Source organism: Aphis gossypii, chromosome 1, assembly GCF_020184175.1.
Source record: "Aphis gossypii isolate Hap1 chromosome 1, ASM2018417v2, whole genome shotgun sequence".
In the NCBI taxonomy this organism is placed as follows: domain Eukaryota; kingdom Metazoa; phylum Arthropoda; class Insecta; order Hemiptera; family Aphididae; genus Aphis; species Aphis gossypii.
Genome location: NC_065530.1, coordinates 84,694,218 through 84,712,971, shown reverse-complemented (window position 1 = coordinate 84,712,971; position 18,754 = coordinate 84,694,218). Strand labels below are relative to the sequence as shown.

The 18,754-nt window shown below is 32.8% G+C and overlaps 1 protein-coding gene across 3 annotated transcripts in view; it reads right to left on the bottom strand.

The window, feature by feature from the left end:
* LOC114132375 (zinc finger protein rotund-like) overlaps positions 1-18,510 on the bottom strand; it is a 107,766-nt gene extending 89,256 nt beyond the window's left edge. The window contains exons 1-2 of one of the 3 annotated variants that reach the window (XM_050205125.1): positions 16,574-18,510; positions 8,736-9,251 (exon numbers count right to left, since the gene is read on the bottom strand). In XM_050205125.1, the coding sequence (XP_050061082.1) occupies positions 8,736-9,251; positions 16,574-17,374 (1,317 nt within the window). In that variant the 5' untranslated portion in view covers positions 17,375-18,510. The remainder of the gene's footprint in view (positions 1-8,735; positions 9,252-16,573) is intronic. The other 2 variants (XM_050205124.1, XM_050205123.1) reach the window with 2 other exon arrangements.
* Between the last annotated feature and the right edge of the window lie 244 nt (positions 18,511-18,754).

Sequence of the window (18,754 nt, the reverse complement as noted above, 5' to 3'; positions counted from 1 at the left end):
TTAATTTTTAAATTTAGATTCCAAGTAGTATTTTGAGTATAATTATGTGTATACGAATGAAACATTTAATATAGGTATAAATAGTTTGATTTCTAATTAGACAATATTTAATAGTCGCAATAAATATATACACGAATACCTTCACATATTGCGAATGATCATTATAAAAATATAATTATTATTGATTAATATAACAACTGTTCAATATGTTTAAAAATAAGTAAACATAAAAAGTATATTAAATTATGAAATTAATTAATAATTTTTTTTTAATTTTAATTTTTTATGAACTATGCAAAGAATACTTCTTGAAAATTATTGAATCATTTTTATTTTATTCATTATTGTATTTTATTGATAATATATTAATATAGCATTTTTACAAAACAAAAATGTAGATCATCACTAAACTTATTTAGCACATTCGATTATCGATTGGGTATTTTGAAAAATATTTTGGAGCATGGTTTAACGAAAAACATAATGTTATGTATGATTCTCTTTACGGCGACAGTATAGTGTTTACGGAATAAAATATAATACATCATCTAAGTATCTTGTTTCATTTATATTATATACGTCATGAATAATTATGAATTGTATCTAACGATTTTTCACAGATTGAAACTATGCAGCAGTGAAGATTCAAAGGGGTCCAATACCTACACCCCGTGTGTAAAATAAAAGCAACGCTAGTAAGGACTCGACTGTTTGCTATACTCGAGTTGTTAATTTTATATTGTTCTTGCTGAAGAAATAATATATGCCCTGCGGGAAGCACTTTTGGTCATTGACGAATCCTTTTGCACTCGCTCGCATCCCTACTCGCATCCCCATATAATATATCTTTACTGACTAGAATCAAAAGAAATTAAATCATCCCACCATTGTCATATAACCTGGAATTAATAATCCGGCCCGTTGTTTTCTTAGGCCATTTTTATGCAAAACGATCCGCGGCGTATTACACTCGTCGCTGTCTCTCCTCTCTCTACCTAATATAATCAAACATACACATTGTGGGAACCCGAAACTCTCTTTGACAATATTAATAGCACTCAATATTTACCATCAATATTTGCATGCCGAGTACAAGCCGCGGCCGGCACTTAAATATATGCACGGGCTTTGTGTTTATACGAAATTTTCGCACCCTGCGGTTATGTTTTGATATTCTAATCAATCGATTAACAGGCGCACCGCGCCCGGAGGGTTGTTCGCCCCAGAAACTCTTTCATACGTATTATTTTCGATTTCTTTTTTTATTTATTATATTGTAACTGAACACTGCTAATGTGACGGATATCGATGACAACATTTGTCAAGTAACGAAAATACGCCAAGATCATAATTATGTACGATTATGATAATATAATACAATAATAATAACAAGAAAAATGAGGTTCACATAAGGGCTAAAAAAGACAAATATCTTAGTTAACTATCGCAATAATTCAAGTCTCTAGAAATAAATATAACTTGAGAGTTTTTTCGAGAACATGTTGATGTTATTTTTTACTGTGCGAAAAGCTAATAAATCCATCCGATTATTTAATATTAAACTGTTGAACAATACTTTTAATGCAAGTATATAACAATATTTTATAAATAAAATGTTTTACCCGAGTACCCAACTCATTTCATTGGAGTTATTTTTACAAATAACCGTTTAAAATTATTTATAAAGTTAAATGATTTTTTTTTTCCATTAAAGCCTAGATGTTTTTATGTAATTAATCAAAATATTAAGTATTAATAAAAACTTTATTATAAATTATTTTATTAATAATTAGGACCTGAAAAAACAAGTTTAAATATAAACTATACAAGGATAATTATCGAGATATTTTAAAATGTATTAGAATTTAGAAAACATACTTTTTACATTAAAAAAAATTTTTTTTATGGGTTAATAAATAAACTAAAATAAATAAAAAATATACAACTTTAATTTAATCAGTAAATATTTGCTAAGGAAAGTTTTTTTTAAATTGTATTTTATGGTAGGGTAAATCATAATCATACAACATAAAATAATGTGTTGATTTCACTTTTGATTTTTTTTTCCGTCCCCAGGACTATCAAAACTCTGCCACCACACACAGCAACAACTGCGTTGGGCGATCAGGAACGTGTTGTTTTTTTTTCAATGCAAAAAAAAATAATTCTTGCAGATGTTATACAATAAGCTTTTTTTCACTTTTAGGAATTTTTTTGTTTCGTTTGTATTTTACTTATAAAACGTATACATAAAAAACTCATACAAATATGTATTCACATTAGACACCTAAAGAGACCCTTTTCAAATCCGACCGAAATATTTCGACGACACAGCTAGTCCGTGTATGTCCGTCGACAAGTTCGCAGCGGGCATAGCGATGCCGGAAAGGACCGAGTAAAAAAATGTTGGCTCCTAAAAAGGGATCATACTTACTTTGTTCCATTCAATGTCGGTTGTGCGCATTGTTTCTTCGGGTCAAAAATTGCGTATCGGAAACCATAAACCACTCTACAGGACGGCATTTAACGAGGTAATACATATTACATTTATATATTGGGGTGGTCTTTTGGGTTTTATATCGGAAGAAAAGAAAGACGTATTGAATGCAAAAAAATATATACAAAAATCGTCTCTGTAATCATGTTGTAAACGCCGTCGTCACGGGGTGTACACAGGACCTGTGTATAAAAATATTTACTGAATACACGTATATCGATATTGGCCTACAAATTGATCGAGGGTCCACAGATCGCATACAATCGGTTCATTCATGATTTCGATTAAATAATGTTCAATAGGCTGGTGGTTAGTGCGAATTGAATAACACAAATAAATAATAACAACAAAAAAAACAAATTGTATAGTGTTGTATACGGAACGACTACCGTAATACAAAATTGACCCATAAGTGTGAGGTCTTCTTTTGTATAGTAGCAAATACTTAAAATATCAAAAAAAAAATATTTATTTTGTAAGTGTTGAATACTTGTTGTGTAGTAGAAAAAGAAATATATTTTATCAGATGAAAAAAATATACTGCTGTCAGAATAGTAAATTAAAGAAAAATAAATGTGTCATTTAAGATGTATTCAGTGAATAGAATATGAAAAATATTATTACCACCTATTATATGCAAAACACAATAATGAACACATGAAATGGCAATAAATATGACACAGAATTTATTATTTAACTTAATTATAGTCGATCATGGGTAATTATTATAAAAAAAAAAAAACTAAATGCACAACACTGTAGAATATCAAAATTGCTGACTATGGATCAGGTTGAATTTTAAAAGAGGATCAGATTACAAAACATACGAGTTCACCGGTATAATAATAATTTGAGGAAACTGATAATTTTGCTTAAGTAGTCAAACATAGTTTTTTTTTATTTGTTCCGAGTTACGCTAGATTGACAGTTTTTGTAAAAATGCATAATTTACCGATTAAGTATTCCGGGAAAATAAATGTAAAAGAATAAAATCTAAATGGAACTCAACAGTAGAAAGTTAGCAAAAAAATTATTCATAGTTTTATTATATTATTGTTTGAATCATATTATATTTTGGAAGAATACTCATACTATTGGACTTACTTTACAACTAGAAAATAATGAAAATATTCCTATAACAGATGTGTAGATAAACTATATATATATACAATTTTATAGTTTTATTTATTTAGAAAAAATTGTAAGATTGGTTAGGCTGTGTTTTTTTAAAGTTGAAATCGACATTACAATACATGGCGGTGAACCGAATTAAAAATTAATTTAGGTACGGCATAAATCCGTTTTTTAAATACGTTCAAGTTCAGCTGTTCAAAGTCAACACGTGTGTAATGGTATACCTATTCACTACGATGTATGATGTCAGGGTTGAAACGAAATCAAAAACAAAAAAAAACTGAAAAAAAAATCAGTTACGTCTAACGGTCTTGGTAATTTTTTTCGTCCAGAAAAAAACGAGTTGAAAAAAATTCCCCGAAATTTATGCGTTGGATTCATCCTAAGACAAAAAAAAAAATAACGTGTTGTGTAATACCCATCCCCTCGGAAGGGTATGTGGAGCTGGTAAAAAATTAAAAAAAAGAGCCACAAGGTGTGTACAAATATAATAGAAAGTAAAGACAAAAAAAATGGTGTGTGTATATATATATAAATAAAAAAATACTCCCATGGTCCATGACCATTAGTAAAAAAAACATACACATACGCAAAGGCATCCTTTTGTTTAGGCGACGGGGGCCGACTACGGAGTAATTTGCATAGTTAACCCTCTCGAGTCGCGAGCTCGGCGTGTTCCCATCGTTCGGCACTTGTGTGCGGCGGCTCGGCATTTGCATAAGCCTCCGGGCGCGGCCAACCGGTTGCGCGATTGTTTTTTACACATTATTCAAATGCCCGGTGTATGTGTGTGTGTGTGTGTGTGTGTGTGAGTGCATTATAATATATTTTTTTATTATTATTATTTTTTTGCACCCGGTAATACGCGCGCACACGCATTATACTACCTATATACATATACCAGCGGTGCGCGTACGTGACTGTAGTAGTATATGTGCGGGTATGTGCGCCGCGAGTGGACCGAAAAAATCTCATTTTTTACGACCAGATACAACTATCTGGCGATGCTAAATAATAATAAAAAAAAGACCCGTAGAAGAGGGTGCGGTACCACCACGAGCATTACGACGACGATGATGATTATTGTTCTATGCAGTATTACGCGTACTGTATATTATTATTATTGTGTGTGTGTATTGTAATGTGCGCGGGGTCGGATAAGACGGAATGGAAAATAAAAAAAAAGCTTAAAAAAATGCAAGCCACCTTACCCCCTCCCCCCACCGGCATTTGGGTGCACATCATCTACCTATGTAGGTACGGTGTATATAGTCACATCTCTTGCATATTAAATACGCGTTTCTCTTTCATGGCCGCGCGTCTCCACGGGGGTTTGTAATTATTACGTGCGTACGACGATGACGACGAACGGGGATGAGCCGGATAGGTTTTTTTTACTTCTATTTATTTGTATATTTATTTTTTGTTTTTATTCATCGCGAGTCCGTTACACCAAAATCTCACGGACTCGAATTATTAAGATGTGCCCCGCGCGCCAACCACTATAATATGCAGTGCCCGCCGGGTACCGTTTTTTTTTTATTATTTTTTTTCTACGTTTTTGTCTTAACGGCTTCTGCTGTGGCATATACACGACATACTTACACTAACTGTGTATGTATAATATGCACTTCCATAATGACACGTCGAGTGTTGTATCAGCAACCGCCGTTACCGTGGATTATATTATTATAATAGTATAATAAATTTTTACATATATACACGTTGACGAAGAATGACGCATTTTCTTCTTATTTATATCATTATTATTAATATGCAAGATGTATTTTTTATTTCCAATTTTTTTTTCGTCCGTTATTCGGGAGTCGGTTAAACGAAAGGGTACGGAGATGATTTTTTTTTGCGTTTCAATTACGAATAACAGATTTGAAAAAAAACAAAAGTACAACAGAAGACGAGAACATAATATTGTACAGTGTACACTCCATGCGTGCATAATACTATATTAAATAACTTTTAATTCAAATTATAATTGGAATATCTGGAATATCGAGAAATTGATAGTGACTTTGCGACTTTTATGAAATTTTAATTTTATCCATAAATAACATAACTTGTTTGTCCAGTATTTTCGAAGATAGAACGAATGTAATCGTAATATATATGTGTGCCGAAAATAAATTTAAAAAAATTGAAATTTATCTCGAAAGTAGTCATGTCGTGTGAATAAATAAAATCGAAGAAAAAACTTGATAACCAATAAGAATCTTTATACGCATGAATATTTTTAAAAAGGGCATACGTATATTGATTAATTAGTATTTAAAATAAATATTTATTTAAAAATATATTTAAATTAATTCAAAGTACATTTCAAACACGATAATAATCTGAAAATAGTAAAGTACTGTCTATACTAAAGGTTGTTTAATAAGATGAAAACTAAAACATTATACGTAATAACTCTTAATTAACTACTTAATACGTATTACATGCTGGATAAAAAAATGTATTTTTTGACATGATATTATATGCATTAACTTTTCAAAATTATTCATTAATTAAATTAATTATTAAAAAAAATAACTGGTTTTAACTATCAACTAACAATCTAACTGGTTTAAATATATTTTAATTAGTGTTATTTATACTACATTATATTTCATTTGTTGACGTAAAAATCAACGTTTTAACAATATTAATATTTTCTATTTTATGAGTATTATATATTTATTTTATTAATCATAAAAATAGGTACTCAGATTGTTAGATATCTTCGAAATCATTCGTTATAAACAATATAAACGTCTTAATTATTCATGAAAAATTATTTAAACAAACAATCGCTTAAAACTTTTATTATTTTAATGTTATGCCATTTTAACAATATGCCTAAACTTAATTAAACAAAAAATAAAAACAATTAATAACTCAATAAATTTTCATGCTGGGTAATTCATCTTGGTTTGCTAACCTATCTCCGCAAGATAATAAGAATAATATTTCGAATTTGAATGTAAAAATTCTTGAATTTTATGCGGGCTCTAAGAACTAACAATATTAACGATGTAATGATAACTTTTACTATTTTTCCAAATTTTAGAAATTTCTTTAAAAATTGTTAAAAATTTTCAAGTTTTGACGTTACCGAAATAATTAAAATATTCAGATATAATCTCAATGAACAGTATAAGTACGCTCACAAAATGTACGTAAGTACGTGTAACCAAATTAACTTAAGTGGATAGCTTTGTATATGCACTGGGATATGTAGGTAATTGTGTTTAAAATCGATTCTTAGACTGGTGTAAAATATTAAAATTAATTTTGATTTACTAAAAAATAATGTATATTAATTTCGTTTCAACAGCGGTTTATAATTATTATTATAACAATAATAATTTGTTTTACTACAGATGTTTTCAATCAGTCGACAATCACAATATAATGTAGGTATATAGTTGGTTCATAAGAAAAAATACCGATTCGATTAATTTCAGTCAAAAATTAGTTATGTATGATTATATTTTCTGTTCACGGTTTAATAATCTTTGACGAAAAAAAAAATAATAATAATAACGCGATACGAATACGATACGATAATGTGTATACGAATCGTATAAACAACGCAATATATAGTTACCGACTCACCATATTTTAATACAATGAGTCGCCACTATTACGGTTTGTATATTTTAATATCACAATATATAGTTTTTCATTCGTGTTATTATATTGGCGTCAGTGGTTTCTTAATTTTGGTAAGATAGCCGCGGTAATGCGGTTCTCACGATTGTTGGCTATCACGAGCACGTAACCGTGGTATAAATCAGCTATATATATATCGGATGGACTTGGATTTTATTTTCGTACGGATTTACGGGATTTTTAAACGTTATAAAGGCCCGCTGGGAACGTGTGAAGGATACGATTTTTTTCTGTCTCCGCAGAATGAGAAATTGAGTAAAGATTTTTAACAAATACAAAAACCATAAACGAATATTATTATTATGGAATTATATAACCGAAAACTGCTATTGGGTGGAATAATTTACACGTAGGAGTTCTGATGGAAATCGTATTGTCGACTTAAATAGCATTAATAATATTTAAGTCGTCTTGTATAATTCGCATAATAGACACATCGATAATAACGACGTATATAATTTAGATATATGCACATCATTAAATTAAAGTACGGTTATTCGGATATCGTAAATCGAGTTTGCAATGTCGGATTTAAATCAATAAATAATGAATAATATGTATATATCCAACTAAAAGTTTCAAGTTTAACACGGAGAAATATATCAAAAGTCATAAAAATGTAATATAATTTTTTTTTTTTTTTATACAACCAAAACTAAGTGTCGATTGTGCAACTCTAACATTTATAAAATGTTAATAAACCGTTTTTTAAACATTCACACTGTATTCATAGACATTTTATTTTTGTTAATAACAACTTGACGAGATATTTTTCAAATATAAACTGAAAACATTTCGTCAAAGTGTATTCGATTAACGAAAGGCCTCTTCTCCGATTAACTCCGAGCGCCCTTTGCGCGTGTTTGTAAATAATAATAATTTTTTTAGACCGCGTGAAAAAAAAAACCATAAAAATCGAATTCCAATAACTCGTTGCCGATTATATCGTAACTCAAGACAGCTGTTAAAGCCATCCAGTAAAATGTTTATTAATTATTATTACTTATATTATTAGAAAACCTGCAACTACGACCCGAGTCGGGTAAAAAAATTGTAAGGAAATGAACTTTTTTACGAGTATACTAATATTATGGGGGACGAGGTGGCCGTGTGGTCTAAGGCGTCGGTTGCGGCGCAGCCGGTCGCTGGTTCGATCCGCGGTCACCGGGTGGCATTTTTCTTCAGGCAAGTCACGGTGTCCGGAGAATAAGTGCCGCCATCCCCCACCCCGGGGCATGGCAGAAACCTACGGGTGCCCCATTAGAAATTCTGCCACAACACACACACGTGTTTCTCCCTACCGTTCCCAACCTTACAGTAATAACCGATTAAAAACCTAATCCATCCCCAATGGCCTAAGTTGCCGCGGGTGTATTAAAAAAAAAAAAAAAAAAAAAAAAAACTAATATTATATTATTCATAAAAAGTAACTCACCACGTCTACGGCCGGCGTGTTCCACATGTAGTGCATGGCGTTGGCCGGATCGGCCGGATGATGATGGTGATGCGGGTGATGATGATGGTGATGTGTGGCCGCGGCGTTGTTCATGTGCTCGGCCATCATGGACATCCAATGCACCAGTCCGGTGCCGCCCGCCCCGGTGGCCGCGCCACCTTGCTGCTGAAGGTGTTGCGGATGGACGGCCGAGCCGATACCTCCGACGCCACACTTGTTGCCGTTCAGGTGGCTGATGCTGTTATTGTTGTTGTTGTTGTTGCTGCTACTGTTGTTGTTGTTGTTGTTCAGGTTACCGGCGCCGGGGCCCAACGTCTGACCGCCGGACACGGCGAGGTTATTTTGCTGTTGCTGTTGTTGCTGCTGCTGCTGCTGCTGCTGCTGCTGTTGCTGTTGTTGGTGTTGCTGCTGTTGCTGTTGCTGCTGCTGTTGCTGCTGCTGCTGTTGTTGCTGCTGTGCCTGTTGCTCCGGTGACGGCCACAGGAAAGCCGCCTTCTGTCAAAAACAAAAATCCATCAAGAACACGGTTTACAATAACAATAACAATATTCTATAGGGATATATAGTCGACTTGGGATTGTTGTGCTATTGTAAACGATAAAAACACGGAGGGAATAAAGTTCAAGACGAATGAAATATTTTCGAGTCATTGACGCCAAACTTTCATTTTCGAAACACGTGCGAATTCCATTCGTATTACCTACGCACTTTGTGCGCGCGTGCGTACGAAATAGTGCACACTGCACAGGTTTTGGAGCTTTAAATCGCGTATAAACGTCGTCGCTATTAAATTTCTAATATCGTAAGGTTATTTTTTTTCCTGCCACAGCCTTTGTCGCGAGCTGTGCAAAAATGTATGAAAAAAAATATACAATAACGTAGACGAGTTATTTTTGCTCCGGCGCGCATACAATTTGCCCATTTCACTATTATAAATCGCGCATTACAATTGCAACGGTAGTTGACGTTTTTTTTTTCATTTTCGATAGGTACACCCCTCCTCCCCTATGAGCGTAATATTATTATTTTAAATGCTACCTCCGCGTCACTTATATAATATTACAATCTACGAGCCGCATTATAATTTATAATAGATTGAATAAACGCAAATTTGTGAAACACTCTCGTGATCGACCCTTATAAATCATTCGATTTTTGTTTATAATTTATTCCTATTAATAGGTGGTTAACCTATTCGAAATTAAAAATATCTATCCTAACCTAACCTCTACTGATATTAATGTTTGTCAACGTCAGTGTAATGTAGAAAGTTAGCTGCAATGACGAATCATACATTTAATTAGCTAAATAAAACGAGTATAAGATTAATTGTAGTTTTAAGAAATAATTTATTTTTATTTTTCAGTTAAATATTCGGTTGTTGATTTTTGCAAAACCGGAATAAATTCATTTATCTGAACCAAAATTATTATAGTATTTATTCTCCATTAAAATATTTTTTTTTTTTTTTTTTTACCGAGCAAAAAAAAAACATTTATACTTTTATTGTGACGGGAATCTTTGATTTATAGTAAAATACGGCAATACCAAAGTACACGTATGACAAGACAAATAATTCAAAATAATAATATATGTATTATTATAATACAGCTTCTTATAATAATTTGAATTAATATTAAAAATCAATTTCAATAATTAATGAAAAATTAATATATTATTATATAAATATATCTTAGTTGCGCTCTCGGTGACTAATAAATAATATTATCAATTAAATAAAGGTGTTTTTGTTGACTGATCAACTTCAGTAAATTGTGAAGTCAGTCCTAAATGTATAGCTTTGTTAATTATAAATATTTCTCAATAATTAAGTATTTGAGTATTTAGGAGTTTGGATTGATTTTAAATTGATTTTGAAATTTATACTAATTGAAATAATTTGTATAATATAATGCCAATAAATACTTAAAACATGATAAATGGTAAACAACTTTTAAAACTTTGTACTTATACATTATTTTATTTTGTAAACACAAAGAGTGTATTCAAGCAATAGCGTAATTTACAATTTCGACTTTTAATAGTTATTTCTCAAATAGTATTATAATCATTTTGACATTTTATAATACTAATAAAATATCTTGTTTACCACAAAGGGTTATTATGCGTTGCATACTTAAAAATATAAATACTTTAATCTCATGTTTACTATATATATATATTATAGTTGAATGTTTCAACAGTCCGAACAATTGGACTCTAATGTTCTTAAAATTGTATTCATATTCATTTAAGGAATTCGTCGATTACTTGACACGACATTATTATTGAATATTTATTTCTCATGTCAAATGGACACGCGCGTATGTCTAGTTAAAATATATATAATCTTATGTTTGAAAAAAAAAAACAGTTTATATATGTTGTTGAACACGTGTAGATGCTGAAACGTTGAGTTAGCATCGTTTAATACAATAATTTTACTTTCGAAGCAAATTTATATTCTTGTATACTTAAATATATTATCTGTCTCGGTTTTGAATAGTAGTAAATACTTAACACAATACAATTGATAACATTACGTAATAACTGCATTGCATTTTGTGGAATTTTAATTTCTTAAAAAGGATTATGAATATTAAAAACGCCTTTTTAATTTATAAGCATACAATACATATTATGTCAAAGAAGAAAAGGTAAAAGTAGTTTATAAAATAAAAATTATTTTAAGTTGTTATCACGTCATAATATACGGGCCCCGCATTTAATGTTATTAGATAAAGTAAATACAAAAGATTAACACAATACTATTATAATATAGGTGTATAGTAAAAAATAAAATTGACTGGAAAATTGTATTTAAACGCTTGCCTATATTTTAAGTAGTATAATACTAGTATATATAGCAATCATTCCCTCAAAAACTTTAATTATTCCTTTGATCGTTTATATCTTTATAGTTGATATTTTAGTAACTATAATACCTATACCTAATACAAATATATTAATATAAAATAAAAATGTTATCCGAATGTGTTGAATGAAGCTGTGATTTTTGTATTTCTTAATAATAAGCGACACATGGTCATTTCCGACAAAAGTTTCGAATAAAACGGGTTTAACGTTAAGGACTTTGACCTAGTTTGTAAGTTATGACTTTTGGTTGTTTTTGTAACCAGTCAACACGAAACTTCTAAAGGGTCGGACAAAGTTTTCAACTGATCATCTCTAATAACACTGCTCCAATTCTTTTGAATGAAGATAGTAGTTTAGTAAGTACGCATAACGGATACATATTATATCTCTTTGAATTGTATATAATTTTTTATAATTTCATAAATATATTTAATAGATGAGTAAAAGATACCGGCTAATATGAATTGACTATGAAGTTGATTAGGAATTAATTTTTAAAGATATAATAACTTAACATATATCAGATATAATATTGTACAAATATTTCGTGGTGTAAATAAAGTTAACAAAAAGAAAAATTTCAGAAAACTCATCAGCAAAAAAAATATTTAAAAATATTATGTATTTCACGATTTAACGGTTAATAAATTATTGTGCCTAAACCTTAAAAACCAATAATAAACTATAATAATAATTGAATACGTAACTATATGTCTGCCGAATTTAATAATTTATTAAAAATTTGTGATATCTACATTAAATTTTACTGAGTAAGTAGGTACTATATATATTATATATATATATGTATATGTTATATAATACTAAGTTGGTACAAATCATTTTATAAAGTTGCGAATTTTATAGAGACAATTTAATATTTCGCAGTCCGAACGATACCATGTTATAGGTATATCTATATTGTGTTTTATGTTGTTCATCACAATAGCAAAACTAATACAGATACAATAAAAAAAAAAAATGTAACTAAGTTATCGAGTTCTCTGTATTACGTATAAATCGTATAATCTATTACGTAAATAAAATATATTATCTCGTGATTGTTTTATAAATAAATAGCCCACGATTGTTTGAATTTATCGTTGTTATACACTATTATTAATGAATAATGGTAAATTAAAATCAACATATTATTGTTATAGACATTAATGATATTATGTTATATACTGCGCATTGTATTATGTTTCTAACGTCGATTAAATTTTCGGCTGGATATTTGGATAAAAAAAAAAAAAAAAACGTCGGTCAGATGAATTTCTTAATAGACATCACAAAGCAACGAAAGAATTTTCATACGCGACAAAATTATACGAGAGACATAATATTATTTAGAATACAATTTTATATATATATATGCATGGGTCGATGACTTTCTGAGAGTGAAATGGTATGTAAATAAAGAGCCGACTGTCTTAATAATGTTATTTAATACACAATACAATATAATAATGTATGTGGTGATCCCGTCGAAATAAGAGCTACACGCGATTACGGCAACAAACGCGACAATCCACACGCGTATCTAACAGACGCTCGTGTGCCCTTCTTATCATTTTTTTTCACGATAATTTATTTATTATCGACCTTGGAAATAAAAACTATAATACGTCGCACACATATGATATTTACGCACGTGGAGCACATATCAACCAGTTTCACGGTTAATATTTTTATTTAAAAAAATTTTTTTTTCTACTGACTTTAGAAATCAATAAGCGACATTGTACCAGAACAAACATTGTGTTGTAGCTGATGTTAAAACTCGGTTCAACCTCAAAACTCGCGGGATAATTATTATTATGATGAATAAACAAACAGTAACGACTAATTATTATTTGTCGGACGAGAACAATGCAACTCGTTGAAACAGTAACGAGACCAAACAAAACATAGTCAGATAAAATTAGGGGGAAAAGGGCTGACAAAATTGACTTACACACGTAGGTATTATGAAGCAGGATGAATAGTTCTCACGTTTTGTTTCTTTAAAGAACGTTGATATACGGTAAAATCATGGAACGAGATAAATATTTACATTTACATATACATTGTTTCGATTAAAATCAAAATTAATATGATACAGAAATTTAGTGGCCGTTTGGGGATGGAGAATCTTTAGATCTATACCGTGCAATGTCAAATCATTACACTCGAAAAATATGTTTTAAGTATTATTATAATTAAATCTTGAGTAAATATAACCACCCCAAAAGTCTATTTGACTTCGATATTAGCACCATTTACGAGTATTTACTCAAATATTTTTAGTATTTTTTACCATATATTACAAAAAATAACCATTAATCTGTAAGGTTGTCATCAGCAATTTTAACTTAATCTCTTATAAACGAATTACAATGTTTTATGTACCTATTATGTATTATGCGTAAGGCAATATTATGAGTTTATAAATAGCCAGATATAATATAAATTACAAAAATAAAAATTATTATACTACAATTTTATTTGCTGCATTTTATTTAATGTTTTTTTTTTTTTTTTTTAACAAAGGTATTTATGTATAGTAATGGTTAGTATAGTCATCAAAGTTGAATACATATTTATTATAACGGTCCCAAAAACAGTCTAAAATACCTCAACATTTAAATAGAAAATTATCAAAAAATATTTCTTTATGGGGTTTATCACAAATTATTAATAAATATAATATCGATAATTTATAAAATATAAATAGTTGGTGAATTTTTTTTTTACTGGTTAGCAATCTATATGAAATGAAATTCGAGGAAAAACTGATACTAAAATCAAACAACTTTATGATTTATTAATATTTTTAAATATTCAATACTATATTAAATAAATATTACGATACCAGTCAAAATATAAATAAACAGTTTAAAATAATGCCTAAATTATTTTAAATTAAAATTCATAATTCGTATGGTCAAATACAAAGCAGCATAATTAGTAATGCAGTCAGACTGTTTTTGTTTTTGTTATTAATTATTAATGATTACATTTTCAAAATGCATTTTCTAGTATTTTACTGCGTAGTTGCACAATTATATATTTTTTATATTGTTTTAATTTCGAAGTAATACTCATCGTTATTATATAAATGATGTCATGATTAGTTTTCATGCGTTTTAAAGTTACAATTTAAATAAGCATAAAAAAATCAAAACCAAATATATCGACCTAAAATTTCTTATCAAAAAATAATGGTAAAAAATTTATTTATTTGAAATTTTAGTAATTTTTGAATTTAAAAGTGTAAAAATCGAATGAAATAATATAATTTCTGATCGATCTAGATAAACAATCTAACATATACCTACTATAAAGTTATGTATTGGATAAATGGTGATACTGTTTTTCGTAACCACTGTGAAAACCAAGAAATATGTTTCTCTTTTAGCGCTGAAAATAACTGAAAATAAGCCGACTAATTGATATATGTATAACGTACGTCTATTATTTGATGTAGATATCGATCTACAACGAGTTTTGCGATTGAAATGATGACATATCGAACAGCCGTCAAAAAAATATTTAACATGTGATTTTAAAATATAATCCTAAAAAAAAAAACACCGTAATTTTGTACGTTAGAAGTGACATGCGTCCCTTATCGACGTTTGAATATTTAATTTATTTTGCTGTCCGAATAAACACGAATGACAATTAGAAAAAAAACGATAACGTTTAAATATCGTACATCGATTATGATGAATGACAGTTGATACTGACTATAAGTCCAACAAGGTCCAAAATTACCTTTTTTATTTTAAAAAGTATAGTACGTATTAAGTAATCTTATATTAAAACTTAATAAATAGATTGCGTCTTACAAGTGTTTACATAAATATATAATGCATTCACAGTTCACACAAGCTAACGATTATTTAGAGCAAATGGACGAATGATGGGTACTCTATTGTCCGAGTTAAAGAAAACATAGATAACTACAAGGTTAAAAACTAGTGCGAGATGTGGTCGTACATTAATTAAAGATTAGCATTTACAAAAATATAAATAAGTCATACAAATCAACCTACCTGTATTGATAAAAATGTATTATCAATTCACTTTTATTATTACATTTTATTATTTATCTGGGTATAATAGGTACACGTATGATACGTTTCTATATTATTGTTATTTTGTTCGATAAAATATGCGTTTTCAAACTTTTAAAACTGCTATTATTTTCTGGGACTGACTTATACAGTTATATACGATTTAAAAAACAATACCTGTTCATTCCGTGTATTGACGTGTCAAAAAATTTAAATAAGTTACACCATAAGATATACGTTATTTTTTATAAACCAAAATGTGAGTAAAGAGACGCAATCGGAATATTTCCGCTGCAGTTATCCCATAGCAAGAGAGATGATACTTGTGGAATTCAACGGCACGTATACATATAAAAGTATAAAACCTATACTACCTCTACGAAGTACGCGTCTCGTAACGTATAAAAGCTGCGTGGACGGTGTACGGGTGCAATGAGGGGTGGCGAGAGAAAGGACCGTCGGTGTACGAACGGCGATAAGTGCAGCGGTGTTTTTATTAAGTAGATATGTATTAGCGGCGAGAGTGTGCGGCGAGACGTATAATAAGGGATGATGGAGATAATACCGTGTAATGATTACGCGCGCGCGGTGGAGGAGTCTGTCTCGGCCGTACAAGGAGCAGCGTTTCGCCCTAACGCGGTGGCGCAGGACGTGCGGGTGGCGGCGCCGTTGGTAATGAAAAGTTAAATAACACGTGCGCGCCGTCTGTGGCGGTGGCGGTGGTGGCGGCGGCGGCGGTGGTGGTCTGAGAATCGCGCCAAAACGGCCGCCACCGCACGCCGCCTCCTACCCACCGTCCCGCGACGGACCACGCGATAATAATTACGACCCGGTCACCCACACACGTCCCGTCGCGCGAAACACGTCACGCGCGATCGTCACCTCCACGCCGCCGATCTTGTGATGGTGTCCGCCGCTGTCCGCGTCGTCGTCTTCGTCGTCGCAATCGTCGTCGTCGTCGTCGTCGTCGTCACCGTCGTCGTCGTCTTCGTCGTCGTCGCCGGAAGTGCACGCGCCCGCCGATCTGTTGCCCGCGGCGGACGGCTGCTGTTGCTGTTGCTGTTGCTGCTGCTGCTGGTGATGGCCCATGAGCTGATGCTGGTGATGGTGACCGGCCGCCTGCAAGTGCAGGCCGTGCGCGTTGTGCAGCGCTGCGACGTGGTGATGCCCTCCGACGCCGTGGTGATGCGGGTGCAGTTGTAGCTGTTGCTGCTGGAGCTGTTGGTGGTGCTGCTGCTGCTGTTGGTGGTGCGCTTTGACGGCTTTGCCGAAAGTGGCGGCCACGTTCGCGGCCAACAGCCGTTTGTAGTACAGCGACGGGCTCAACATCAGCGACTCGGCCGGCCGCAACTTGGCCGCGGCGGCGGCCACGGCTGCGGAAGCGACCGACCCGCCGGCCACGTCTTCCGGAACCGGTGGCACCATTGCCGGCCGCACGGTCGGCGGCGGCGGAGACGGCGTAGTCGGTGAAGGTGGAGATCGCGGCGGCGGCGGAGGCGGTGACGACGGCAGAGGTTGTAGCAACGGTGGCGGTAGCGGCGGTGGCGGCGGATCTGGTGACAGCGGCGGCGGTGGCGGCGGCGGAGGCGACCGCGAAACCGCATCGTCATCGTCACCGTCACCGCCGCCGCCGCCGTCGTCGTCGTCGTCCGGCCGCTGTTCGTTTCGCTGCCGTGTCGTCATTGCACTTGCTGTCGGCGTGGTGACCGCGAAAACAATATTACTAATATATTATGTGTGTGTGTGTGTGTGTGTGTGTGCTTAAGTGACGGCTGTGGCTCGCAACGACTTATCGGCGCGTGCAACGAACGCGGTACAATCACAGCGATTGTTCGTATAATATTATTTGAAGTTGTGAGCGCGTTTTTGTGTGTGTTGAGTTTTTTATGTGTGTGGAAAATGTCTCGCGCTCGGGAAAACCGTACAGAACGAACGATGCCGGAAAACTGAGAAGGGGAAAAAAATCGTCCGCGGCGAGCGCACACACACACACATGAGATACATGCAAGACAAAAAGAAAAAAAAACCTCGGGACGAAGAAAAGGAACAGGGTGGGCATCGTCGCGACGACGTCGGGGAGGTGCAATATGAGAGCGAGCGCGAGACGGCGGAGTGAGTGAATAAGAGGGAAACAGAGTGAGCCAGAGGGACTGAGAGGGTGTGAGAGAGAGAGGGGGAGTATTGAATAAAGGTGGGTCGCGGAGAGAGGGGAAGGCAAAGGAAAATGGAAACATCGTACGAGTTTAGGACGCAGTGGAAGGGGTACATAACGTCTACCCGCCATCAGCCCACCCTCACACGCACACCTCATCGTCCCCCCTCAACTTTTTATTATATATATATTTTTTTTTCGCCCTTGTACACTTATTGTATTTTCCCTTTTTTCCGAGGACGCGTTCTTTCTGTTCTTTTTTCTCGTTTCCTTTTTATTTTATTTTTATTTTTTTATCCCATTTTTATTTTGTTTTTATTTTATTTTTTTTTTTTGTCAGGGGTGTATTTTTTTCCTTTTTCGGGTTGTGCATCCCACTAGTTCCATATATGTGTGTGATATATATATATATATTATGTATATGCAATAATAATTTGACTATGAATATTAAACGACATATACAGACACGAAAAAACAAATACAACTAAAGGGTCAGAGTAGACACAAAAGAACGCATAAAGTCAAGCACGCAATGAACCGATGCCAAACCATTTTACCGCTTCGGTCGTTGACTATGACGGGCTTTAAGCAAGACGTTGTGATAGAAGAGGAAGAGGTGGTAATGAGCACGTTCCTAATTGAAGTGGTCATAAGATTATTTTTGAAAAAAACGTTTTATTATTTCTTGAATAAATAAAATATATATATAATGTATAAAATCCAACAACTTAAACTTTAATGCATATTAAATCACTATTTATATAATAGGTACTTAATAACACCCTCTGAATTCTCCACATCGTAATACCTCAAGATTGCATTTAGATTATATTATCTTAAGTACAGTGTACACAATTATATTAAAACTAAGGATCCCAAATCAACTCCATACAATATTATTAGAACCATCG